At 57.6% G+C, this 26,833-nt stretch overlaps 2 protein-coding genes across 2 annotated transcripts; one reads left to right on the top strand and one right to left on the bottom strand.

Annotated features, from left to right (window-relative positions):
- The first annotated feature begins 9,185 nt into the window (after nucleotides 1–9,185).
- On the top strand, nucleotides 9,186–12,887 carry WDR73 (WD repeat domain 73). Its single transcript, XM_027699848.1, has 8 exons — nucleotides 9,186–9,244; nucleotides 9,329–9,396; nucleotides 9,544–9,632; nucleotides 9,838–9,926; nucleotides 10,494–10,561; nucleotides 10,855–11,019; nucleotides 11,582–11,944; nucleotides 12,500–12,887. The coding sequence occupies exons 1-8, from the start codon at nucleotides 9,204–9,206 to the stop codon at nucleotides 12,712–12,714; spliced, it is 1,098 nt and encodes a 365-aa protein (XP_027555649.1). The 5' UTR covers nucleotides 9,186–9,203; the 3' UTR covers nucleotides 12,715–12,887.
- Nucleotides 12,888–15,898: 3,011 nt separating this feature from the next.
- ARRB1 (arrestin beta 1) lies at nucleotides 15,899–26,225 on the bottom strand. Its single transcript, XM_027699816.1, has 16 exons — nucleotides 26,149–26,225; nucleotides 22,395–22,425; nucleotides 21,780–21,840; nucleotides 21,238–21,282; nucleotides 20,676–20,872; nucleotides 20,488–20,547; nucleotides 20,317–20,384; nucleotides 19,790–19,925; nucleotides 19,622–19,706; nucleotides 19,464–19,536; nucleotides 18,991–19,128; nucleotides 18,711–18,794; nucleotides 18,504–18,527; nucleotides 17,581–17,651; nucleotides 17,279–17,330; nucleotides 15,899–16,639 (listed from the first exon to the last, which is right to left on the bottom strand). The coding sequence occupies exons 1-16, from the start codon at nucleotides 26,223–26,225 to the stop codon at nucleotides 16,528–16,530; spliced, it is 1,314 nt and encodes a 437-aa protein (XP_027555617.1). The 3' UTR covers nucleotides 15,899–16,527.
- Nucleotides 26,226–26,833: the final 608 nt, after the last annotated feature.

The raw sequence follows: 26,833 nt of genomic DNA, 5'->3' as shown, positions 1-26,833 counted from the left end.
CAGCAAGGTCTTCGTGTGTCCTTTTCCTCTCTATAAATAAACTCTGATGAAACTGGGTGAACCGTACAAAATCAAGAGCAGAATGGTTTTCCAGTTCTTACAGCAAATACAGGGCAGCGTAAAAATAACTTGCACAGCGTGGATGTGCCTTTCCCTACACAACGCCAGCACGGGAGAGCAGAGGGGCACAGAGGGAAAGGGGAAAGGTTGGAGGGGATATATTCACTCACCTTTGGGGTTTATTTTCAGGGTTCAACATGGTATTTCCACTCATTTCCCCTTTTAGCTGCAAAGAGCAGGGGGATTTGCCACGCAGCCCTTCACACCTCCCAGAAACGTGTCCAGCACCTGGGTGCGGGGTTCTGGGGACAAATCCTTCCCTGTGAGGGTGGGGAGGCAGCACAGGCTGCCCAGAGAGGCTGTGCCTGTGTGCCTGTGCCGGCCCTGGCAGTGCCGATGTGCCGGGGGGTGGCAGTGCGAGAGCACACAAGGAGGAGACTCCTCCGTGCCAACGGGGAGCCTGCGGAATTCCCGCGGCTGGGATGCCCGGAGACTTCCAACATCCTTCATCCCGCAGCCCGGGAGACCTCCAGAGAGTCCCGGGGCTGGGGTTTGATTTTATTTCTGTGCGTATCTCCGGGCAAATTGAGGAAATTAAAAAAATAATGGCCTTAACTGCCAATTTTTTTTAGCTAAGCAACAGGAAAAACCCAACGGCAGTTCTGGGTTCCCACTGCTCACGGATTTGTAGGAGCTGGGGTTGCCCCCCTGCACCTTGAAGGGGTCCCGTGGTTTCCTGCAGCCTCAGTGTCCACGCCAGGGCTCTGCAGGTGAGTTGTCCCACGAACCAGGTCACTGCCACTCACCTCTCAACCCACCCCCGAGAAACCCCCCCAGCCCTGCCTGTAAATTTGGGGGTTCTCACCTTCACAGCCCCCCCGGAGGCTGCACAGCCCAAAACTGCCTGTGCTCCCGGGAATCCCCACGTCCCTCAGCCCTCTGGAACAGGATGGCACGTGCCTGGTGCACAGGAAAAACACCAGGACGACGGGGAAGGAAGGGACCATTGTCCCCCCTGACCCCACATCCCTCTCCGTTCTTGTTTTTGCTGCCTGAGCCTTGGGAGTGATTTACATAAAACTCACACGCCGTAGGGAAATGCATTTTCACGGCATCCAAATACAGATTAGATCCAGCTGTGTCACTCAGCATGTTCACAGCTTATCCATTTATTAATCTGCCCTTATTCCACTGCTTTGTTGAGAGCTGATTGTGAAACTGTGGAGCTGAGGAGTCACATCCAGCGTTTTATCTCCTCAGAGAGAAACAGGCGTTTTCCTACCCAGATCTTTTGAAATTCAAAATCAATGGTGTGGTCAATAATCTTTGAAACTGGGGCAAGCTGGGATCGTTATTCCCAAAGCGTTTGCTTGCTCCCATGTGGGATCACACCCAGGGAGCAGGGTGGAGGGGAGGAAGATGAGGTGGATGCAGAGCTGATATGTGAACCACCCCAAAGGCAGGAGCAGGGGATGCTCTCCCAAACCAGTAAAGGGATCTACTGGAGGAGAGAATGGGGGTCTGAGCAACCTGGTCTAGTGGAAGATGTCCCTGCTCATTGCAGGGGCTTGGACTGGGTGACCTTTAATGGTCCCTTCTAACCCAAACCATCCTGTGATTCTATGATTTTGTGATGCTCTGGTTCTATGGAGGGTTTTAAACAGGCGTGCAGACATGTTATTAATTTCCTTTGAGAAAAAATGGAATAAAGAGAGTAAATGTTAATTCAGATAGCGCCAATGTAAGAATTTTTTTACATAAATTAATGCTTCACTGAATCTTTTCTCTTTAGCATCTATGAGAAAATGAAAGTGTTTCCCAGCAAGGCATAATTAGGAGAATGAAAACCCTTGCTGTGCTCTGGGACACCCGCAGGGCACAGCAGTGCCCATGAGTTTATTTACAGTTGGACAGAACGTGGCTCCAGGACGACGCCCCACATCTGCAGAGCGGCCCAAGGGGTAACATCTCTCCACAGAACAAGTCCCCTGGAGCTCCTCATCATGTCAGAGCTGCAAAATAAAACACAGTTGAAAGGCTTTAATGCCTTTAAAGCTCCCACTCATGCTCTCTAGGACCCGGGCCAGCTGATGCTCGGGCTCCCTGAGGCTTCAGCACACTCCAGCCCCGGCTCTGCCAGCTCTGACTGTGCTGTCCCTGGATGTTAATTATCCTGAAAAACATTCCCGAAACTCCAAAGATCTCCGAGCCACTGAGAGACCAATTTGCGCTGTTTTCAGTGGCGTTGCCACCCGAGCATGAGAATTAGTATTTCAAAACAAAATTAGTATTTCCAAACTAAAATGCGAATGTTTGGAAATGCAGCTTCTCCTGAATGTTTGCAGGGAGGATCTTTAACATGAGCACCCGGGGGCTCCACCGTGAGGGGCACTCGGATGCAGCCGGGAATTCGAGTGGGAAATTGCTCCGGCAGCCACAGGATCATCAAATCAGGGAATCGTTTGGGTTGGAAAAGCCCTCGGAGCTCATCAGATCCAACCATTCCCCCAGCACTGCCAAGGCCACCCAGGTGCCACATCCAGGAAAACGTCCCAGGGAGCATCCCCTGGGAGCACAGGATCCATGGCAGCAGCTCTGCCCCTTGATTTATTTCGGGAGTTACACACTTCCCACTAAGGATAACATTAAGGGAGGGGAAAACCTTGTTACAACTCCAAAGGACAGCTGAGTTATTGCTGCGACTGTTCTGTTAACAGGGAAATATTTTTCAGGCTAATTAAGTGCTTCAATTTGATTTACTTTTTTTCTATAGGGGTCGAGGATGGAAAAATATGACTGTGATCCACGTCAACAGGCTCCAAGGGATGAGAGTTTGATGGACTGTGTCTGAAAACAAGTTCGAATCGATGCTAATTTTAAGGGGATTACACGCTGGCAATTTTATTTTGGTGCAATAAATTATCTTGGGTTTTTAATAGCCTGGCATCTTTTAATACAAATGACATCCTCAAAGCTTACCAGTTTGGAAACAAATAACAACAGGGATGAGAAATGGAGAAGGTTAGATTAGATGAGAGGCAGAGAGCAAACAAAATATCAATTGTATTTAAATCCTGGGGTGGCAGAAAATCTATTTATTTGTAATATTAAGTGGATCTCTCCTGTATGGTTATGGAGATGATTTTCTGGGTGAAAGGTAAAACAACCTGAAAATTACCAGAGATTTAATAAAGTTTGGAAATTGCATGAGATCAACCATTACTCTGAGCTACTTGTGGCCTTACACAAAACATTTCCAAGTAAGCTTTATTCCCCCTCTCTTAAATTAGGACAAGGAAACCAAGAAAAGGCATAAAAACTTAATTAAGCATCATTTCTCCTTCTTTTTTTAGCCTAAACCCAATGAAAATAAGGGTGCTTTTTGGGTTTTTTTTTCTGCAGAACATTTTCTTAGTTTTGATTTGCCCAGTGTTAGAGAAAATAGATAAATTCCCAGGGAATTTGTGCCCGTGAAAGGGCAGCAGCTCTTTTGTGGCTCGAATAGAAGTTGTTGGAAGTTTCCAAAATGCTGCTCTATTTTTCCACAGCAGATAAGCATATTCCATAGGGTTTGGGCAGAACAGTCCTTTCCAATCTGCATGAAATCTTTATGAGCAACAAAGGAAGTATTTTCTACTGAGAAGGAAGAAAATCTTTGTACCTCAGGAACCTTAAATGCTCGTAATGTAAAATAAATGGAAAAGTACAGCACACTTTGTCCTACCCTTCCTGGAGAAACCCAAAAAGGATCCCAAGTTTATGTGAATAATGCAGCTGTAGAGCTACATTATATAAAATAAAGATCCATGAGGGCTGCCACACGTTGTGTCCCCCTCCATCCGAGCTGAACTCACTAACACATTTTTTTTATTGCTACTTTTTTATTGCAGTGTCTTTGAACGTCACGGAACATTTCTCACCATGGTAAAAGACATGATGATGACCTCCATCAGCCCAAAAAACTACAGGGAAAATTATTACCATTAGTATTTCATGTACTAGGAAATGACCTGGATGGAAGTCAAAAGAAATTTTCATCTGAGTCCCTTTCTAAAATAATTCAAATTTATTTGGGTAAAATTTGCAGCAGTGTGGCAGCCTCGTGTTATTTATTATCTCAGTGCTCTGGTAAATTTGTTGCTTTTGGAGTTCTGTTTGCTTCCCCTGAACTGGGGCATATTCTGTTAACGTATTCCAGCCTATTCTGATGATTTTTATTTTTTTTTTAGTAGACTTGCTGTAATATTTATGATTTTCTGGTTTGGTTTCTATCCTCCAGTGACTAAATCACCGATGCACTAAATAAAGCTGTGAATGTGCTAAAAAACCCTGAAAATATACTAAATAAAGCCGTGGATGCACTAAATAAAGCTGAACTAGAGCAGTACCGTGCTTCTTTACACTTTCCCCCACCAGGGAGGATGCATTATTTTAATTCCTCCATTTAAGGCTTTCAGGGGTGACAGAAATTACTCTCCCTACAAATGACAGAGGTGACCCTGGACTCTGTTGCTCCCGGGTAAGGAAACTGCAAAATCACTTAATGGGACTGCAGAACAGTGGGAAAAGTTAAAGGTGATTAAAAATGGAGCATGGACAGCTGGGTGAAACCATGTCTGTGTGCAACCAGCTCTGCCAGCCAACAGCCTGAGCCCCAGGCTCCTGCACTAGGAGAGACAGTAGGAAGCAACACACAATAAACCACCGTGAATTGCCAATCCTATCAAGCACCATAAAGTGGGATTGTTCATTCAGAGCTTATTTAATTCCTTTTTCCTCCAGAGCAGGCCAACAGTCCAGTGCAAATCTCTGCCCCGTGGCCTTTGGGTCCGGGAGAGCCAAAGTCTCCCTGCAGCACAACCACCCACCACTTCTAAGTTTGGTGTTTTCAGTTTTCATTGAAATCCTTCCCCTAACAAAGTGTTCAGTGGTGAAGACCCGTTCACAACAACCAGCAAAATGTTCTTTTTGTATTATTCTCACTGCTAAAAACTTGAGCCTTATTTCCAGTTTGGTGTAACTCATTTCCCACCATAGGATGGTTTTTTATTCTTTGTCTGACACCAGATCCCTGTTGCCCATGTACATTCACACACAATGATCCAACTCTTCCCCGGCAAATGGGTGTCCAGAGGCTCTGGCTGTAACACACACTTTCCAAACTTTCAACCATCCTCAGGATTTTTCTGATGTTTTAACACCCTGTTTAAGGGATAACAATAAAAACTCTGTGTGATAATCCCGTATTGGCTGCAGCATCATGAAACAGAGATTATCACTACCCAGTGCCTCCAGCACTCCTCTCCTGACATGTATAAGGTTGTTTAACCATGACTTGGACTCGTGTCCCCTCTTGCAGGCTGCAGGGTCTCTGGTTGGAGCAGGGAGGGTTGAGAGGCTTGCAGGCAGCACGCAGAACAACATCCCAGAACTGCCAGGATGGGACGCTAAACCCCTTTCCACTTCCCTCACTCATCGCATCTGACAATATAATAATTCTGCCTAAGAGCTAGAAACCATTTTCAACTAATATTATTTGTTATCTGCAGCAATAGCATTATCCTAATATCCAGAGAGTCAGGCAGCTGCCTTGTACAAGGCATTGCATTCCCATAATGTGTTTTCTGCTCCAAACCTTCGTCTCAGTTTTATGTGAAACAAAAAATAGATGAGAATTACATCAAGCAGAAGAAGCTGCGGGCTCTGAGCACCAGTTTTCCAGGCTTGTGTGGGCTCAGCTTCTTTTTCTCCCCATTACTTGACCACACCTGCAGGTAGTGAAGGCCCCCCCCAGTCCCACCTTATAGTGAGCAAACCTAAATTGTCCTGCCCCAGTTTGCTTAAATTACACACAAAAATGCTTTAGCAGTGAGGAAATGCACACCTCTGCTGGTTCTTTGCTGTTGAGAAACTCGGTTTCCATGTTTTCAAAGGAAATCAGTTTGCTCTGACATCGTTTGGTGTTGGATGTGACTGACACAGTTGTTTTCAGAAACAGGCGGGTTACAAAAAATAGTTTATTTGCTTTGATTTGCGAATGCTCCTAGAGCTTGTGAGAACTTTTGTCATTGCTGCTCCTGCTTTCAACAGAGATGAGACAAAGTGTTATTTTTGCACCTTGGAGTGTGGATTATTTATAGAGACAGCCTGGCCTCTGCCAGCACACCGTGATTGCACTGGGTGAGCGAAATAAGGAGTGACATCCAGAGATGCTGCCTCCTGATAATAACACGAAGCATTCAGATGAAAATATTACTTATCAGCACTCATGACGGAAACACAGGTTTATAAATTGCTACAGTTTCACTGAGTTTACTGAGAACCTACCAGGGTAAGAGGATAATTTATAACAATAATAATAATAATAAAGTGGTATTTGTTCAACAGAGAAGAGAGGTGAGTCCTCATGCTTAAAATGACTGCAGCAATAGCATTTTTTTTTAGCCATGCATAGCTCTGCAAAAGCCAAAGCATTTACAAGGTTGTTTCTCTGAGAGATAGCAACCAATTCCTCCTCCTCTCTCCCACCATCAAAGCACCCGGGAACTCTGCCAGGGGAACGCTGACATGTCTCAGTTCTCCCTTTGATGCAGTTTTTGTGGTGTCAGGAATGGTCGGAGCCCACGGAGGAGCCTGCAGCAGCGAGCTGGCTGGGCATGGGCAGTGCCAGGCAACACCCCTGCTGCCAAGAACACCCCACCCACGGCTGTGCTCTGCCTCTGGATCGCTCTGCTCCCGCCCTGATTACCCATTACGTTCACTAATCCTTCTCTAAGGCATAATTGCTCCGTGTTCTTGCACTTGACGGAAATTCTGGATTAGTTTGATTAACACCACTGTGCAGCCATTGAGGTGTGCTCAGGAGCTTTAAAGCTTACGCTGCATTGCGAAAACCCAGAGCCATTTGTTCACTACCAGGAGGTTCCTGGTCTCCAGACTCTGCCTGTGCCCACCAGACATTACCTTAGCCCAGCCCTTCCCCCTTGCAGTTTGAAGTTAATCCCTGCAACCAAACCGTGATGCTACATCCGTTCACGTCCGTAAGAAACCTCCTGAACACGGGGAGTTTTAGTGACGTGGCAACAGTCACTGTTCTGCTCCACTGGCTGCCTGTACAGGCCACTGCCCTGGGAAAAAGAGGAATGATCTGTGCCTGGCTGCAGCCTCTCCACCAGGGACCGATGTGTTCCTCGGCGCTGTAACACCCACCTCAACTGTTCAGTTGCTTCAAGCGTGAGCCCAGCCAGTGTAAAGATAATTTGGACATCAGCCCTTTGAAACGCTTGCTTGGGAATACACATTGTTGTCACCAAACGCTTCCTGGCAGGTGGCTGGGATTGACCTGTCCCTTCAACTCCCTCTCACTCCAAGTCCTCCAAAGCAGCAAGGAGAGTTTCCAACCTCTGCTGTTCCTGCGGGAATGCACCAACAAGGGGCTGCTGCATCCACCCCCAAGCACTCCAAACTGAGTGACACGGGAAGCTCCATGGAATTACTGGATACACGACAAGAAATGGCACGCTTGGGTCTTTCAGTCTGAGCAGGAAACTGGTTCCTGCATGAACAACACGGGGACAAGCTGGTGCCCAGGGTGGGTGCCAGGGGTGGCAGCTCTCCCTGTCTTCACAGAATCACACAGTCACAGGAGGGGATGGGGCGAGGGGATCTTAAAGCTCATCTCGTTCCACCCCCTGCCACGGGCAGGGACACCTTCCACTAGAACAGGTTGCTCCAACCTGGCCTTGGACACTTCCAGGGATGGGGCAGCCACAGCTTCTCTGGGCAACCTATGCCAGGGCCTCAGCACCCTCACAGCCAGCAATTCCTTCCCAATATCCCATCTATCCCTGCCCCCTGGCAGTGGGAAGCCATTCCCTGTGTGCTGTCCCTCCATCCCTTGTCCCCAGTCCCTCTCCAGCTCTCCTGGAGCCCCTTTAGGCCCTGCAAGGGGCTCTCAGCTCTCCCTGGAGCCTTCTCTCCTCCAGGGGAACCCCCCCAGCTCTCCCAGCCTGTCCCAGAGCAGTGGGGCTGTGCCATCAGCTCCCAGCCTGGACCTGCTGGCTTTGCTGCCTGGTGTGGCTCATATTAATTGTTAATTGCTCAGCTCACACACCGGCTCTGGGGAGATAAGCAGGGAGGAAGAATACTTCCATCTCCTGCTTCTACTAATTTTTACGTGTATGTGCTGATAAGTCTTTTGTCCCAGTGACATCTTGTGTGGGGAAAAAAAAAAAGGAACAGCTCAGTCAGCCCATGTACTAATCAGCACATATTTGTCATGGAAATTGATACAAGAATTCATTTTCCCTTTTGCTGTCCCCTTTTGTGTTTCTCCGCTCCTGAACACGCCGAGTGCACAGCTCATTTCCGACTTTGATACAGCTGTCTGCAGGGGAATTATTTCCGCCTCATTTTTAGGTTTTAGTCATTTTCATATGCACGAGCCACTCTTTTATACACATATACACATATATATAACAATTTATATGATGTGGTTTGCAGCTTGATATTTCTATTAAACCTTTTTGCCAGGACGAGGCTGGACGGGGCTTTGAGCTCCAGTGGAAGGTGCCCCTGCCCAGGGCAGCAGGGGTGGAATGAGATAAGCTTTGAGGTCCCTTCCAGCCCAAGCCCTTCCATGATTCTACGTTTAATCACTTATTTCTCTTCAGCACCCAGCACCTTCTTTCTGCCTTGGGTCAGGTTTTGTTGTTTTGGGGTTTTTTTTTTTCCCTGTTCCTTTTTCCTTCATTTTGGGGGAGAAGAAAACTTCCGCACAGTAAAATAAGTAACTCCAAATTTATTGGGACATTTTTTTTTTCAAATTCAGCGTGGACTCCGGACTATTGCACACACGGACCGGAGGGCATCACCACCCGTGGGCCGCTTTAGCGGCGCAGCCACGGCGAGCAGGAAACCTTTTTATTTTTCGTTTCCAAAACGTTACTTTATATTAACTCGGGTTCCGTTTCCTTCCAGGAGGACTGTATCCAGAGGATGCAATCCCGCGGTGTCCGAGGCCGGGTCACACCGGGCACTGTCACCCCTGCCCTTCTCCGTCATGGCGGCGGCGGCACCACCCCGTGACGTCACTTCCGCGCGCCGCTGTGTGACGTAAAGGCGCGCCGGGCGCGGGCGTTGCCATGGAGGCGGTGGACGAGTGGTTGCTGCAGTCGCTGCGCCTGTGAGGGACCCCCGGGAACCCCCCGGGACCCCGCACACCCCCCAAGGCACCCCCCCCTGCCTCACACCCCCCCTCTCCCCGCAGGTACCGCGACCTGCACACCTTCGAGCTCCAGGCGCCCACCCGCGTCATCGAATGGGCCCGCGGGAGCCGTGAGTGCGGGCCGGGAGGGGGGCTGTGCCGGGCTCAGCCCAGGCTGGGCCGTAGCTCGGGTGTGTCTGAGGGAGGGAGGGAGGGAGGGAGGGTCGGGCAGGGCTCAGCCCCCGCTGTGTCCCTGACCCGCCGTGCACACCCCCAAGGTGTCTGTGTGGCCGGGTACGGACAGTCCGGCGGGAACGAGATCCTGCAGCTGATCCCGCCGCCGGCGCTGCAGGCGAAGGAGGCGCAGGTGGGTGTGCAGCCAGGGGGCACCAGACCTCTCTGCCCTCCTCGGCCCCGTGTCCTCAGGGACCAGGGCTTGGTGGCCTTCGCTGTTCCCCGTTGCTCTGACAGGGACTGAGAGTGTGTCTCATGTCCCTGCCTTTTCCCGTGGTAACCGAGCCCGAGTTGTGCACCGCTGTGTGTGAAGAAGTGGCTTTGCCTCTGCCTCCTAGGGCCTGTGTCCAGAGAGAGACTTCAAGGTGGAGTGTGGTGGGTTTTCAAAGCGCCCGGTGTACAGCCTGAAACATGTGCCAGACACCAGGTATGGCCCCCAGGTCCTTCCAGGGAGTACTGGAGGTGGGAGGGGAGTTGTCCACTGAGACCTGCTTCCCTACCTGGCTGGTCAGGGCTGCCAACCCCGAGAGCAGCCCGAGTCTGGGTAGGGAATACCCAGTTTCCCTAATTAGTTTCCCTAATATCCAACCTGAACCTCCCCTGACACAACTTGACACAACTCTCATCCTATCCCTTGTTCCCTGGGAGCAGAGCCCAACCCCTCCCTGGCTCCCCCCTCCTGTCAGGGGGTTGCAGAGCCAGAAGGTCCCCCCTGAGCCTCCTTTGCTCCAGGCTGAGCCCCCCCAGCTCCCTCAGCCGCTCTTCATCATATCCCCATAAAATATCCTCCTAAAGGCCCTTTGCCTGGGGCTGTGTTTGCCTGGGCTGTGTGGAGCACCCTGCACAAGATTCTGGTCCTTCCAGCCCCTGCTCTGCTCCAAGCAGAGGCAAAGCTCCTGCTCACAGGAGCAGCAGACCAGTTTGTCTTGTTTGGGGTAAACAAGACTGTTCTCTGCTCCTGAGGAGTTTTGTGAGACCCTTCCTGTTTCCTCAGCTTGCTGGTGACAAGTGGCCCCCCCGACAGCTCCCTGCAGGTCTGGCAGGTGTCAGCAGAGGACTCTGGTAAGGGGTCGTGTTTCTGAGCTCACGGGGTTTCTCAATGCAGTCGTTGCATCAAACATCTCCAGCTCCCCCTTCACAGCTTGCCATGCGTTTTGTTCTGCTTATTGTCAGTCCATGCTGGATGTGTGGGAAAGTGGGAATTTATCCTGGAGAGGGGGTCAGGCATAATAACGTTTCTTATTGGTTTAGTAGGTCACTTTTAGCTGTGTGAGGTGTCGTTGTGAAACAGCCTAATCTGCTGGATTGCTTGGCTCCCCATGTGTCCTACAGCTGTTTCTGTCTCTTCCTGGCAGATGTTATTAAACCTGTGAGCACCATAGCCACAGAAAATGCCACGGGGCAGCCCTGGGCAAAAATTGCCACCATTTCAGCCGGAGCCCCCTGGGTCCTTCATGGCTCAACGCTGGACAGCGTCCAAATCACAGAGGTGGAGCTGAGGAAAAATGTCTACACAGCAGGTATTCAAAGCAAGCCCAATGTCTGATCGTTTGGAGCTGGGAGGGTTGGGAAAGCAAGCTCGAGTAGCAAACATTCCCCTGAGCAGGTACCTTCAGGTGTGTGCCAGAGGGTTCCATGGGCAGGGGCACCTTCCACTAGAACAGGTTGCTCCAAGCCCTGTCCAACTTGCAGGGATCCAGGGGCAGCCACAGCTTCTCTGGGCAACCTGTGCCTGGGCCTCACTACCCACACGGCCAAAAATTCCTTCCCAATATCCCATCTATCCCTGCCCTCTGGCAGTGGGAAGCCATTCCCTGTGTCCTGTCCCTCCATCCCTTGTCCCCTCTCCAACTCTCCTGGAGCCCCTTTAGGCCCTGCATGGGGCTCTCAGCTCTCCCTGGAGCCTTCTCACCTCCAGGTGATCCCCCCCAGCTCTCCCAGCCTGGCTCCAGAGCAGAGGGGCTCCAGCCCTTGGAGCATCCCCTTGGCCTGCTGTGGGCTGTGAGCTGTACACCCTGCTGGCTCCCCGGGTGGGGCTGCAGCGGGACCCTGCAGCAGCCCTGAGCCCGGCTCTGTCCGCAGGCTGCCTGGGCCGGGAGGAGCTGTCGGGGCTGGCGTTCCTGGACGGCCTGACGGCGCTGCTGTGCTGCGTGCGGGGCCAGCTCTGCGTGGCCGACGTGCGGCAGCCGCGGGGAGCCCTGACGGCCGTGCCCGCGCCCGCTGCGCCCGCCGGGGACCGCTGGTGCCTGGGCACCCCCTGTGCCGCCCAGGGCACCCAGACTGTGGCTCGCCTCTCGAGCGGGGGCCTCCTCACCCTGACGGACCTCAGGAAAGCCTCCGAGCCCTTGGCCTCGGCCACAGCCAGAGTCCCCTCTCCCGCCTCGGGCGCCGAGTTCCTGTGCGTGTCCTGGGCTCCCGCTCTGCAAGGCTGCCTTGCCGTTTCAGGTAGGTGCTTTGGGCAGACAGCTCCTTTTCTGGGGGCTTTTTTGATTTGTGTTTTTGTCAGGGCCCAGTTCACCCCACCTAAAACCTCCCAGTGATGGGGTGGCTGCTCAGAGCTGCCCCTGGAGCCAGCGGAGATCCAGCTAATCGTGCTCTGCAGCTGCCTCTCCCCAGCGACTCCGGAAGGGGTCTGGATGGGTTCTGGGAGGTGTCTGCTGCCTTCTCGGGTGATCAAAGTCCCCAGGCCCACCACAGGCAGTGCCCTGACAGTGCCCACGACAGCCTGGCTGCAGGGCATGGCATTGATAACACCAGCTGGGCAGCCGGGCTACCTCTTGGCCACAGCCTTGCCCATTCACACTGGTCACTCCACAAGCTTTTGGGATCTGACCCGGGCTCTGTTTGCTTGAGCTGTGCTCCTCGGAGGCGTGGCTGCTCTGCTCTCACAGTCCAGTCAGGGCTGTTTGCCCTTGCTCCTGCTGGGAGGTGAGCCTGAGCCCAGCCAGACCAGAGCAAAGCAGTTAATCCCTGCGCTCTCTGGCTCCCTCTTTGTCCAAGGTTTTGACGGGACTGTGCACGTGTATGACACGCAGAGCTGGGACAGCTCTGGCAGGGAAGCAGAGCCCGTCTTTGTTCACAAAGGCCACGTGCTGGGCGGCAGTGGGGACCCTGCCCTGGTCACTGTGCACACGTGGCACCCGCAGAAACCCCGCACTGTGCTGTCTGCAGCCACCGACGGCTCCCTGCACGTCTGGGACTGGGTTCAGCCCTGAGGGAAGTGTGGGTAGGTGGTGCTGTGGTGAGGTGGGGTGTGTTTCCTGCCTCTGCTCTAGCTGCGTGGGCTGTGGGGTGTCTGTCTGCCTGCACATACCGTTTGGAGACTGTTGTAGTGTGCAGAAACAACTGTAAAGGTTCTATTTTACTAATAGTAAAACTTTTGGTTGTGTTACTTGTTCTCCTGTGTACCAGCCTTCAGATGAGAGCTGTGCCTGTGGTCCTGGCTGTGGCTGCTGGCAGAGAGCATCCTGCTGTTGTTTGATCGTAGGCTTCTGTCATGTCTGCAGAAGAAAACAGACAAAAAGGGAGAGGGACAAAAAGGAGAGGGGCTGGACAAGGGCCTGGAGGGACAGGACGAGGGGAAATGGCTTCAAACTGCCAGTGAGTGGGGTTAGATGGGATATTGGGAAGAAATTCTTCCCTGGGAGGGTGGTGAGGCCCTGGCACAGGTTGCCCAGAGAAGCTGTGGCTGCCCCATCCCTGGGAGTGTCCAAGGCCAGGTTGGACGGGGCCTGGAGAAGCCTGGGATACAGTGGAAGGTGTCCCTGCCCACGGCAGGGGGTGGAACAAGACAAGCTTTAAGATCCCTTCCAACCCAAACCATTCTGGGATTTGATTAAAAAACCAGGAGTTTGAGGAAACAGGCTGTTCTGAGGGATATTTCCCCGCTGTTTTCCAGGCCCAGAGCACCGAGGGGAGGCTGCACTCCCCGAGGGGTGTTGGCATTTGTCACGTGCATGTATCACGAGCAGCAGCCTCCACTCAGGAAGTTGCAGTGTGACCACAGAGCCTGCTTGCAGCCTGCCAGAGCAACAGGAACAGCCTCGCTAGCCCCAGCCTGCTCCAGGCTCTACCCTCCCCCTCTGCACCCTGAGAGCACCTGCCCTGAGACAGGCACTGGTGTCCTTTGGCTCTCTTCCCACCAACTGCCAGTTTAGGTTTGATGGGGCTGATGTGATTTCCGGGGCTGAGGAAGCAGGCAGTGACTCCTGCAACACCCACGCTGTTACCAAGGTGTTACCTGGGGAGAAAAAACCTGCCTGCAAAAGGCTCCCTGCTGCTCTGGGTGCTGCCAGCTGGGACAAGGGGGGCTGAAAGCAGCTGAGGGGCAGTGAGGGCTGTACTTGAGGAGCACCTGGGGAAACCTTACCCTGGGAATGTGCTGTACTGACCTGTGCCATGGCAACAGCTGTGTGCCTGAGGCTGGAGCCTGCTCCATCCTCCTCCCAGCACGAGCCATGGCAGCGCTTCCACTGCACTCCCAGAACGTCCCCTGGCAGCATGTGAAACGGGGGCACAGTGTCCTGCCCCAGGCCAGGGGGTTGGTGCTTTGTCACCTGCTGAAGCCACGGGTCTGTCACCAGCAGCAGCAAAGGGAAAAGCCTGGTTGAGCCCCGGAGAAGCTGAGCACTCCTGCAGGTCTGACTGAGCCTCCTTTCCACCCCTGAGGGTCCACAGCAAAACCAGTCCAGCTGTACCAGAGTCAGACTGGGGGGAATGGGTTCTGACCAGGGCCTCCTGGCTCTCCATCTGCTCTTGAGTCAGTTCCTTCCTGCTGTGGCAGAGCTGAGCCTGCCCTTCCCCTGCAGCAAGACCTCTGGGCTCCTGAGTTTAGGAGGTGGCATTTCTGCCCCGTGATGGGGACCTGCAGCAGCCCCAGAACCCAGCAACCCCAGGCAGCCTGTGGGTACACAGACATGAGGTTTCAAGAGTGGGATCCTGGAGCTCGGTGGGTTTTCCTCAAGCACCCCTGGAGCAGTTGGTTTGGCAAACAGAAGGTGCAGAGCTCGGCTGCTGTGGCTCTTCCTTCCTGGGGAAAACACCCACAGGGTGAAGGTCTGGCCGTGGAGGAGGTGGGCTCTGAGGAGGAGAGGAGACCATTGGAGCCTTCCCAGCTCCCGAGGTGCTTCCTCACTGCCTCTTTTGCCAGATGTGGTGGAGCAGCTGGTCCCTCCCACACCGTGGTGATGCAGGTAGCTCAGCGAGGACAGGGAACTGAATTTGCTTGGCTTTCAAAAGAAATGGGGCTTAAGCAACAGCACGGTTTGTTCCCATCTAAACTTCCCTTTTTTCTCCCAAAATAATTTAAGCCTTCTTGTCCAGCTTGAACCAGATTCAACAGGAGACTGCAGATGTCCAAACTGTGAAGTACTCAGAGCTGCTGTGGGAAAGGATTACGCACAGAGGAGGGACCTCCCTGTAAACGTGACTGCAAATCCCAGTGGGCAGTAGGGACCTTGCTCCCAGGAATGCACCACGTGGAGCCCCCAGCAGCCCGTGGGGGGTCAGAGTCCAGCTGTGTGACTGTGGAGACCTTGGCTTTGCTGGAGCCAGGTTTGTCCTTGGTGGGGAAGGCTGGGACAGCTCCTGCCTCCAGCAAAAACACGGACACCCCGAGATGGACCAACTTAAGGATGGTCTCTCTGTCCCCACAGCATCAGCGTGGTGAGGGGAGCTTTAAGGTCGTTCTCAACCCAAACCATTCCATGTCTGTGGGACTTCCTGCCTGTGCCAGCTCCCCTGTCCTGAGCCAACAGAAGTGTTCAGGCTGGGACTATTTTATAATTTTTCTTTTTTTTTCTGAGTTTAATAAACTAGAATAATTTATTCGACAGAACACAGAAACATCACAGACAGGGTGAAGAAACCAAAGCAGCCAGTATCAATGATCAGTACAAAGGAACCACTTTACAAAAAGAAGTACCACGCTGCCCCTCAGCTTTACCCAAAAATAACGGGGTGGGGGGGCTCAGCTCAGCACCCCACAGACTGGGAGGGGGGATGGAGCTGCCCCCCAGAATGCTCTCAGATGACAACGCTGGTTGCAACAGCACAATAAATACTGGGAATGGCCTCTCAGGGGGTGGTGGGAGACCTGAGACCCCAGGGGGGGAGGTCCAGACACCACCAACACGAGGCACAAGAATCTGTTGAAATACTGATTAGGGTGGCAAACACCCTGCTCCCCTTCTCCCCTACCCCAAATGGGTGCTGGACCCCATGCAGGGAGAGGAAAACATCAACCAGGGGGGCTTTGCAGCTCGGGAGGAGCAGAGCATCCCTGGTGTCACCCTGCTGGGGACAAGGCTGTTTGGCCACGACCCTGCCGTGGCTGTGAAGAGGCATTTGAGACCCACAGGGGCCCCCCTGCTGCCAGCCCTGGCCTCACCCGGCCCCGGCAGCTCCACTGTGGGAAGGGACACAGCTGGGAGGGCCCCTGGGCTCGGGGGGAAGAGCAGGGGGTGCTGCCCACCCGCTTGGTTTGGAGCAGCTGGGGCAGGGGCCATAGTCAAAGCCAGGCTCGTGCATCCCAGGGAGGGATCACATGCAGCAGGGCCGGACGGGGGCACTGGCCGTGGGGGAGAGGAGGGGACACCGAGGTGCACAGGTGCCCTTTCCCATGAGAAGGCTGCCCAAAAAAGACACCCCCCCTGTTCTGCTGCAACCCCCCTCCCCACAGCAAACCGGTGTTGAGACTGGGCTTATATAAAACACGTAAAAGAGGCAGCTCATAGGAAAGGGCTCTGGGATGGGAAGTGGCAGGGGGCTGGACGGGGACGGGGTCAGAGCGAGCCCCCCTGCCTCCTGCACCCCCCAGCCGTGCCCTGCACGGGAAACAGCAGCTCTGGCAGCTGGATGAAGAGTGACAACACGGCACAGCTGGACGGTTATAGGTCCTGTGGCCATCGGGCGATCCGTAGGCTCCCGGTACAGGTAGAAAACAAAATTAATTAATTAATTATAGAAAAGAGAAGCAGCCTAATGTGGGGGTGTCCCTGCGGCGGGGCGGCGAGCGGGGGGGAGCTCGCTTATCTGTCGTTGAGCTGCGGGGAGTTTGTCCGCTCCTCCTCGTCCTCCTTGTCGTCCTTCATGCCTTTGAGTCGCTGGCGGGCGAAGTCCTCGAACACGATGTCGTCGTCACTGGGGGGGACACAGGGACGGGGCGTGACGGGGGAAGGTGGGGTGCCAGGGAGCCCCCTTCAACCTGCACCCCCACGGTGTTGCAGCAGCCCAGGGGGCTCCCGAACCCCCCTGTCCTTCAGCAAACAGCCGTAGTTCTCAAAGCTCTGTTAACTGTTGGGCAACGCGCCCAAAAAAAGCCCCCAAGCCCCCCAGGGAAGGATGCAGGGCCCCAGAGCGGCAGGTGCAGCATCACCAGGGCCATGGGCAGCGTTTGCCCCACTCCGGAGGGACCACGGCCCCGCGGGGAGGAGCTGGGTGGGTGAAGCACCCCAGAACCTCCCAGACACACCACCAGCCCCAGGGGACACCACGGGGACAATCCCCTCCCACCCCAACACACGACCCCGGCGGGCTCTTACTGCGGTTTCTCCTGTTTTTTTGGAAAGCCATGCAGGGAAGGGCGAGGGAGGAGAGAAGAGAGAGGGGGATGGCGTGTGTCATGCATTACAGGTGCAGTGCAGGGGGTTAGTCACACGTGCTGGTGCCGTGGCACGGCGGGCATTAGCGTGTTAGGGGGTGCCATGCAACCGCTGCCAACGTCCCGCATTCCCACACGGAACGTGGGAACTGGGGATGGGGGGTATTTCGGTCTCTTACTTTGTGTCGAGCTCTATCAGATTTGTATCTATGGGCGCTTCATTCTCTGGAACTGAACAGAGGGATGGCACAGTCAGGGGGTGGTCACCGCCATCCCACACACCCCCCGAGGGTCATCACCACTGTCCCACCGGGTGGGTGCAACCCCCCCAGGGTGATGGGGGCACCCCCATGGTTTTAACCCTGCGACCCAGCGAACAGGTCACCACAGGCTCAACAGGAGCCAAAAATCGCCCTCCACGCGCCCTCAGTGTCCCCCTGTGCCCCCCAGGGACGCTGCCCCCGTGCCCCAGGGCACTCACTGTCCCGGTGTGCCGGCTCCTCCCGGGGTTTGGGGTGCATCAGCGTGAAGGGCAGCTCCACCGCCACGTCGCTGCAAGAGATGCCGGGGTAAAGCAGGGCCCTGCCTGCACTCTGCAGGCAGGGGGGGACAGATCTGGGGGTGGGGGGCAAGGGCAGACCAGAACCTGCCATTTCAGCCGCTGCAGAGCCCACAAAGCTGCTAAAACCCCGCGTTATCCCCCGCAGAGCCGCTCGGCAGCTCTCGTGCCTCTGGGCTGAGCTTGACCCCAGGGGGGGATCAGCACGGCCCCCCTGGGATGGAGGGGGGCACGAGGAGGGAGAGCAGCACGGCAGAAATCTGCCTTTTAGCAGCTTAAAGGATCCAAATCCCTTGGGTTTAGGCTGTGGCTGGCAGTGCCATGGGAATAGCAGGAGGTGCACCCAGTTTCCCAGTGCTCAGCAGGCACGGGGGTGGCAGGGTGGGACAGCCCGAGCTGCTCTGGGGACAGGGTAGGACAGGGCTCAGACAGAAAAGTGTCCCCCTGGGAGGGCGAGCAGGCCCCGTGCTCTCTGTAGGACCCCATGGTCGGGGAGCAACGTGAGGATGGAGACCTGGAAAGCTCCAGAGACTCTCCTCCCCACATCCAAAGGTGCTCAGCCCCAAGGAGCCACCTCCATGCTCTGGTGACAGTCCCCAGCAGCACCCACTGCCCCTCTCTCTGGTCTGGGGAGGGGGATGCAGGGTCCAAACACTGCCAGCATCCCCGGCCCCACCGCCCCGACCCACCTCTGCCAGGCTTTGGCTCTGGGTGAGACGGTGTCCCCAGCGCAGTGGCACCCCAAGGACGAGCATGGGGCCAGGGTGGCAGCACCCTGAGGGGCTGGGGGTGCCACTGGGGGGCTGCAGGGGGACTGTGGGGTGTTGAGGGGAGCGGGGCGTTACCTGGAGGCGAGGTCTCCCAGCAGGCTGGCGTGGGTCAAAGGAGACAACACATTAGTCACCATCCCCCCGAGGACACGCAGCCTCCCCCACCTTTTGTCCCCCCGTGTGCTGCTGAGTCCCAAGGGAGCTCCAAGGGGTGACGGGCCCCCCCTGCAGCACAGACCAGCCCCAAGGAGAGCAAGGGAAGAGAGCAGGTGTGGCACTCACCCTCCTCGTGACACCACCAGCTTCACCTTCACCTTGTAGGAGACGATGATGCCCAGGATCTCCTTGTTGGCTCCATCCCTTAACCTGGAGGAAGGGGAAGGTGGGCATCAGCGAGGGAACAGCGATGGGGACCGGCCCCCCGTCATCCTGAAGGTCCCCCTGCGGGGTCTCCTCCACCCCAAGCATCGCCCCTGGCAGAGGGGCTGGATGCCCCCCAGGGCCGGGTCCTGCCCCCGTGCTGGCAGGGGGGGCAGGAGCCCTGGGGGGTGGAGGGGCTCACAGCGTGCTGGAGGCCAGGTTGGTGTCCTCGTGCTTGAGCTTCCCGTCCAGCGCCAGCCCCCGCTTCTCCCGGTTGTTGGCGAGGAAGGGGGTCAGGGTGTAGACTTTGCAGAAGGTCGAGCTCGGGGCCACCATATCGCTGGAGATGACAGCCACCATCAGCCAGAGCCCCCACAGCTGCCCACAGCTCCCACAGCCCCACGGACACCTCCAGCCCAGCTCGGTTAACTTCTCCACTCATTTCCATCCCTGCCCCAGCCTGGGGAACATCTCCTTCCTGGGGGACGCAGAGGGTGATGTCCCCGAGATGCCACCAAAAGGAAGGTCTCCATCTCCCTGTTCCTCCCATCAGTTCCTGCTTGCTGAGTGCAATGTCCCACCGGGGCTGCACCGGGACGGGAGATCTCCAAGGCTCCCCCAAGGGCCCCCTGAGGTCTCCGGGGCCCCTCATGTCCCCAAGGAGCCGTCACTCACTCAGCGTCCTCCACGGCCACGGGGCACTTGTACTGGGCAGTGTTGAAGAGGCAGATGTCGGCGTACTGGCGCACTGGGGCGAGACACAGAGACAGGGGGGTCGGGACAGGGATGGGGACAGGGACACCACTGGGGCAGGGGGTGGCCCTGCTCCTCACCTGAGATCTTGATCTTCTTCACGGTCTTGTTGGTGTTGTTGGTGACGTGGACGTTGACGCTGATGGGCTCCCCGTGGTAGTAGATCTGCAGGGCAGCAGAGCAGGGGGAAGGTGAGGTTCCCCCCCCAGGGTCACCCCACCAGCGTCCCCTCCGCGGTCCTCGCCCACCTCCTTATCCAGGGAGGCCTCGAGGTGCAGCGGTTTGTCCGACATGAGGAACTGCCGGGTGGTCTCTGCCATGGGCTGGGGGCCAGGCCGCTCCGGCGCGTACTGCACCTTCCGGATCACCAGGCGCACCGAGTTCCTGCAGGAGACAGCCAGGGGAGAAGCCAGGCGCTCGCAGACCACCCTTTCTTGGCCCATTTTGGGTGAAATCCCTCTTTTCTTCTGGTCTGCTGTGTCAGGATGCTGCGGGAGGCCTCAGATGGATGCCCACCAGGGCTGCAAGGGGACAACCCCATGGCCGGGCCAGGCTGCCCACAGCAACCACCGGGCTCCTTGCACAGTGTCTCCATCCCAGCCCCAGGATCATCTCTGACCCAGCACCGCCCTGGAGAGCGGGTGCATCCTGGAGGACACCTCCATCCCAGCGCCATCCCTCCCAAGGTGGGTAACAAAGCAGGGTGCCCCTTTCCTGCTGCCAGCACCCCGGGGATGCCGCTCCCACCCGGGCTGGGCAGACCCTCTCCACTCACCTCTTGTGGATCTTCTCCTCCAGGTTCTCAGCACAGAACGCTTTGACCTCGTAGTCCACCCCGCAGGCCTGGGAACCAGGAAGGGGGGAGAAGGAGGCAGGGAAACTCCTCTGCACCTCCCCAAGAGCAGCCACCCACCAGAGCCAGGCACGGGAACATGAGGGACCTTACCTTCCCCGTGTCCTCCGGGCCCGGCTGCAGCGTGACGGAGCAAGGCAGGTTGGGGGGGATCTGGAGGGGAAAGAGGGGTGAGGAGCTTTTGGGGGGCTTGCCAGCACTTCCCTTTCCTGCCCAGGCTGGAAGGCAGGAAACGTCCCCGGGGCAGGGGTCACGGTCCCCTCCAGCCCCGGGAGCTTCACCTCGAAGGTGAAGGGGTAGGCGTGCTCGCCCAGCTTCTTGATGAGCCGCTCCTGCAGCCGCGTCAGGGGCTTCTTCTCCTCGGGCACGGGCGGGAAGGCCTGCGAGTTGGCCACGAACAGGTCCTTGCGGAAGGTGAGCCCCAGCACGTCCAGGTCCTCGCGGCCATAGCGGAACGCGCAGGTCAGCGTCACGAACACTGCCGGGGAGACAAGGGCAGGGTGCTGCCGGGGGGGCACCGTGGTGGGGGGCACCACGGGGGGATCCAGGGGGGCACCGCGGTGGGGAGCACCACGGGGAGATCCGGGGGGGCTCGTGCCGGCCCCACCGGCGCCGGGAAGCAGTGGTGGCCTGAGGACGTGCCGTGGTGGGGACGTGGCGATGCAGCAGCCTTGGGGTGCCCACCATGGCACTCCCGTCCTCCACAGGACAGGGCACCCTCCGTGGGGACACGGGGCTGGGAAACGTCACCCACGAGCCCAGAGATGCCAATGCCTGGGTAGGACTACGTGAGGGCACCAGCCACCCCTCTGTGGCCCCAGCGATCCTGAGGGGAGCTGTTACCTTTTCTCTCCTTCAGGTATTCGGGATCCACCAGCACCACTCCGTCTGCAAGGGAACAGCCGGGTCAGAGACACGTCACCAGGACGCGGGGACACACTGGCAGGGCCAGGGAATACCGTGGCAGGGTTAGGGGACATGATGGCAGGGTCAGGGGACACTGCTGGGAGGGGACACACACACTGTCAGGGTCAGGGGACACTGTTGGGAGGGGACACACACGCTGTCAGGGTCAGGGGACACGCTGGTAGGGTTGGGGGGGGTGTATAGGCAAGGTTTGGGGGGACACTAGCAGGGTTAAGGGGGGACTTGCCCCTCCTTTACACAGAGAGGCATCACCTCCAAGCTGCCAGTTGGGGCTGGGGAGGGACACACTGGCAGCAGGGGGACAGTTGGCACCCACCACACCCAGGGCACGTGCAAAGCCACAAGGGGACATGAATATTATCCCAAACCAGCTGTTTTCTGCTCCCCAAAATCCTTCCTCCCAGACAGGCCCAGCCCACCCCAGCACGTGTGTCTCCCCCCTTCCTGCCCCCACATACCCACGGGGTCCACCACGTCGATGTGATCCACGAAATCCCTCTTCCCCAGGTAGACAGTGAGCTGTGGGGGGGACAGGGGGTCAGGGGTGTCCAGAGCAGCCCCCCAGGGTCCCCCCATGTAGTCAACCACCCACTGAGGTCCGTGTTCCCCGTGATCCCCATGTGTCACCCTGTCCCTCTGGCACCCAAAAGCCAACCCCCCCCCATCCCAGGCAAAGCCTGGAACCCCTCCAGCTGTCCCCAGAGCTGGAGAAACTTTGTGTCTGGGGACACTTGGGTGGTATCCTAGGGGCCTGTGGGACAGAGATGAGCCCCCAGGTGCCACCCTCCCACCTTTCTCCTGATGGGGAAACTGAGGCACGGGGCAGGCAGCTGCCAGGCTGGTGCCGTCAGCCCCTGCTGCCAGACCCAAAACCCCACACGCGGGGTTGCCTGCACCCCAACACCCCAAAACCCATCTACTCAACCCCGACCTGGGACAAGCCCCCCCAGCCCCACTGTGCCTCAGTCTCCCTTCCCGCTGCCACGGCAGGGCAGCTTTGGGGTGCAGGGACCTGTCCCCACCCCCGGCCATGCCTGTGCCCCCCAGGGCTGCCCCTGCCGTGTGCCCCTTACCTTCCCGTTGGGACTGGCTTTCTTAAACACCCTGCAAAACAGCAAAGGGGGGTTAGTGCACCCTCATCCTCCATCCCATGGGAACAGCCCCCAGACACCCCCCAAATTCCCTCTGCAAGATCCCACAGAGACAGGGGAGCGGGACATGGGTCCAACATGCCACCGGTGGGAATGCCGGAGCGTTGCCAGCCCGCCTGCTGCAGGCAGGGAGCGGGCAGAGGCAGGCAGGGCTCCCTCGCCCGGCGCTGCTGGATCTCAGAGCCTGCCCTGGCACGGAGCCACCCGTAATGGGTTCTCCTCGGATAATCCCTCCTCGCCTTTAAATTCCATTAAAACCATCCGGGAAGATTAGCAGGGGTGGTTCAGGCTGGAAAAAAACAATTTCCCAGGGCAGCTGCTGGGCTCTGCCAAAACGCCCGGGGCTGCTCCGGGGTGATGGGCCCTCGGCCACCCCGCTGCCCACAGCCGGCCCAGAGGGTGCCACTCCGGGGTGACCACCCGACCATCACCCTGGCAATGGGCTGGGATGCACCAGGAGATGCGTGGGCACGCCCCTCATCCCCATATTCCTGAAACCCTGTGTCCCTGCTTCCCTGTGTCCCTGCCTCTCCACATCCCAGCATCCCTTTACGTGTGTCCCTGCGTTCCCGCATCCCTGTATCCCCACGTCCCCACATCCCGCCCCCTGGAGAGCTGTGGAGCCCAGCGTGGCCTGGCCAAGCTCTGCCCAGGAAGCAGGATCCAGCCCAGATAAGTGAGCACGTGGTTTTGGGTCCCCCTTATTCCCTCACCCCCAGACGAGCCTCAGGAACGCTCCGCCAGGCCCATAGAACACTGGGACACCCCGCTGGCTGAGCCAACCCCCTGGGAACGCCAGGAACATCCCACTGGCCCTTCCCAGGCGGCTTTTCCTTGCAGAGTGGTGGGGGTTGACTTTTCCCAGCCGAGATGGGACGGCACTTCCACGGTGGGATGTTTGTCACGAGGGTTTACGGGCACCGCGGCGAGGGTGCGAGGAAAGATGGAACTCATTGCAATGCTGCTCCAGTTAAAAAACTGGGGGGACAGAGGGCCCAACTTGCCACAGAAGGGCATCAGCACCCCACAGTTGGGTTTGAAGGCCTCGGGAGATCAGAGCAGCCAGCCTCCAGAGCTGGGGATGGAGGGTGATGGGTGCATCCTCCTGAGAGCCCAGAGCAACCCACGGCGGGGTTTTCCCGGGCCATTATGGAGGCGGAACAGAAAAGCAGGATGGGGAACATCCCCTGCCAGCCCGTCACCCCACACCTCCCCAGCAGCCCAGACGCAGGGGAGACCCCGGAGAGCATCCAGCACGCCGGATCCCAACCCCAGCTGTGCCGGGAAGCCCCGGAAAAGGCGTCCAAGGCTGGAGGCTCGTCGGGTGCCGCCTTCCAGCCCCCCGGGACGGGGCGATGCTCCTTCCCAGCCCTCGGGACACTGATGGAGCCACTAATGAACCTGGAGAGAGCAGATCGATGGCGGGCGCTGCGGGAAGCTGAGCCTGGCACTGCCCCACGCCGGGCAGGAACCTGAGACCTGCAAGGCCCCACAGTGAGGGTGCAGGAGCCACACACAGCCCCACATCCTGGGGGTGCAGGAGCCACACTCAGCCCCACATCCTGGGGATGCAGGAGCCACACACAGCCCCACACTGGGGGTGCAGGAGCCACACACAGCCCCACACTGGGGGTGCAGGAGCCACACACAGCCCAAGGCCTGCACAGCCCCACACCGTGGGCACAAGAGTCCCACATGGCCCCACACCAGGGATGCAGAAGCCTCATATTATGGGTGCAGGAGCTTCACAGAATTCAAGACCAACGCAGCCCCGCACTGGGGGTATGGGATGCCCACACAGCTCCCTATTACGGGTGCAGGAGCCCCACAGAGCCTGGGCCCCACGCCGTGGGTGCAGCAGCCCTGCCTGGCCCCACCCCATGGGTGCAGGAGCTCGGATCTCCCCAGATTCACATCCCGGGGGCCAGGTGTCTCCAGGAGCACCCCTGAGGGAAGGGAAGGGGCACGTGGGGACACGGTGGCCCCTTGCTGCCAGGGGGGTGACCCTCGCCCGCCACCGGATCCGGAGGGAGGGAAGGAGGAAGCGTGAAGCCATCCCTCCCCCTCCAGCCCTTCCTGGTGTCGAAACACTGGAGACACGAGGCAGGAAGTGGCGGCCGCCGCTGCCCATCAGGGACCTGGGGCCCCACGCCACGGGCTGGCAGGGCCCGTGCCCCCCGAGACCCTGGCACGCTGCCGCACAGCCAGATTCCACTCTCCTGCCCTCTCCCTGCCATGGATCCCATCCCTTAATGAGCTCGTTAGGCAGCCGGCCAGGGCTAACGATGGCTTTATTAGGTGGCCAATAATTGAGTGGGGTCCACTGGATCTCGGTCGGGAAGATTTATGAGGATTTGATTCCCCTGGGCACCGGGGCGGGGTCTGATGGCAACACCATCGATTGCCTTTGAACCCGGGGCGGAGGGACCGGGGTTTTCACCGGCTCTCACACTAACAAGGCTGGCGGGCGGCTCTAATTAGCCAGAGCCACGTTAGAAGGGACCTCCAGGGATAAGGAGCCGCCAGCAACCACATCAGACGCTCCAGCACAACCCCGCGGTGGCGGCCGGTGGCTCCGTGCCAGCCACGCCGGGACGAGCCCGGAGCATCGTGCCAGCCCATCCCAAAGCTAAAGCATCCCACAGGCCCAGCCCTGCATCCTGCATCCATCCCTCCCGGCTGCATCCATCCATCTACCCCCTGCCAGGCTCAGCAGCAGCATCCCCCACCCAGGTCGGAGCTCCACCGACTTCCTTGGCAAGGAAACGCCTTGGCTGTGGGATCCGGGATGTGTCTGGATCCTGCTGTTATTACCAGAGTTTGCTCTCTAAACAACATCCAGGAAGCAGGAGTCTCCTGCCCTGGGCCACCTTCCAGGGCTTCTTATCTTCCCAGTGGAGATCCCTGTCCCGCTCCCAGATCCTACGGCTTCGTCTGGGGGAATGAATGGGATGGCAGAGGGACTGGGCTGCCCCAGCACACTGGGATGCTGCAGAGGGGTTGGATGGGACCACGGGGTGCCAGGAAGGGTGCGAGGGGTCCCTGGTGCCAACCAAGGTGGGCTCTGCTGCACCAGGACCACCACAGAGCTTCCCAGCCACCAGGAAACCACCCTCGAGCCACTGGCCAGGCATCCCACGTGGGGCAGTGGCTGCTCTGGCTGGGTGCTGGCTGGGAAGAGCCAGGAGGGATGATCAGTGGTGCCAACAGCCACCAACTCTGCTGTTTCCTCCACGGAGCTGCTTCCTCCAGCTCTTCCCACTGCAGGGCTCGGTGGCTCCCAGGAAAAGTGGGGCGCGCAGAAGGAATCAGCAGAAATGGGCTTTTGGCGTGTCAGGTGGTAAATCAGCTCCTGCAGCTCAACCTCCTGACCAATCCAAGTGGATTTGGGGTTGGAGATCCAAACTGGAGAGGAAGGAGGATTTGTCAGCCTAATTCTTCCCCTCCCCGGCTCCCTCTGTACGCGCTGCGTAGGCAGGGAGAAGATCAGCTCCTGCCCCTCCTGCTGGCATGCCTGCCGGTGGGAATGGATGGGAATGGATGGGAATGCCGCTCAGCGCCTTCCCCCGGCACCCGAAAACCTCCGTGGGCCGAGCCAGCTCATCCCAGGGATTGCACCCAGGGGTGGGGGGAACCCAAGGGGTGCTCCAGCCCCCTGATCTGGGGGACGACTTGCCTGCTCCGGGGGTGCAACCTGCGGGCTCTCAAGGATTCGGGATGCTGAGCCGGGGGGAAGCAGATGGTGTTGGCCATGCCTGGGGCACCAACACCCAGGCAGCCCGTCCAGCAGGGACAGCCCCTCCCCAGGATGCTAAGGGGATTCAACAGGAACCCGCAAATCCCATCCTGCCACCCCAAAACGCTGCAGTGTTTCTGGAAGGTTCTGCCCCAGCAGGGCCGGACCCCCCCATCCTTCCCTCCCGCCGTGGGCACAGCGAGGGCAGCGGCGGCACCGCAGCCCCCCGACCCCCCTGCCCGGGGGACACAGGGGGTGAGCAGAATCACCCTGAAATCCCCGGTCCTCTCCGATTAATGGCCTGGGGGACAGAAAGGGGATTGGGGTGAGGAACCGGAGCATCAACCCCTCGGCCACGCCGGGGCCAACAGCCAGACCCGGCCGGGGAGGGGGCCTCAAAGAGCCGCAGGGGCCGGCAGGGGTCAGCGGGCTCTCCCCGACATCCCGACAGCCCCTTCCCGGGATGCGGGTCCCCGCCACGCTGTGCCCCCGGAGCCCCGGGGGGTCCCTGGGGCATCCCCAGGGCAGCGTTCCCGCGGGACGGGGCTGTCGCCCGCCGTGTCCCCGCGCTCCGGGGCCGGCACGTGCCGCAGGCAGGGGGGTGACACCAGCACCCGGGTCCCCC

This window comes from Neopelma chrysocephalum, unplaced genomic scaffold (assembly GCF_003984885.1).
Source record: "Neopelma chrysocephalum unplaced genomic scaffold, ASM398488v2 Primary Assembly neopelma1_141, whole genome shotgun sequence".
Classification (NCBI taxonomy): domain Eukaryota; kingdom Metazoa; phylum Chordata; class Aves; order Passeriformes; family Pipridae; genus Neopelma; species Neopelma chrysocephalum.
This window is presented reverse-complemented; position numbering and strand designations above follow the sequence as displayed.

Bases quoted from the DNA above. Each gene is read 5' to 3' on its own strand.
- WDR73 (XM_027699848.1), top strand. From the start codon at position 9,204: ATGGAGGCGGTGGACGAGTGGTTGCTGCAGTCGCTGCGCCT. The intron at 11,020-11,581 runs GTATTCAAAGCA...CTCTGTCCGCAG, and splicing joins GAAAAATGTCTACACAGCAG to GCTGCCTGGGCCGGGAGGAG. The intron at 11,945-12,499 runs GTAGGTGCTTTG...TCTTTGTCCAAG, and splicing joins AGGCTGCCTTGCCGTTTCAG to GTTTTGACGGGACTGTGCAC.
- ARRB1 (XM_027699816.1), bottom strand. From the start codon at position 26,225: ATGGCCAACACCATCTGCTTCCCCCCGGCTCAGCATCCCGAATCCTTG. The intron at 21,283-21,779 runs GTATGTGGGGGC...GTTCCCTTGCAG, and splicing joins CGACGTGGTGGACCCCGTGG to ACGGAGTGGTGCTGGTGGAT. The intron at 20,548-20,675 runs GTGAAGCTCCCG...TTTCCCCTCCAG, and splicing joins CCTACCCCTTCACCTTCGAG to ATCCCCCCCAACCTGCCTTG.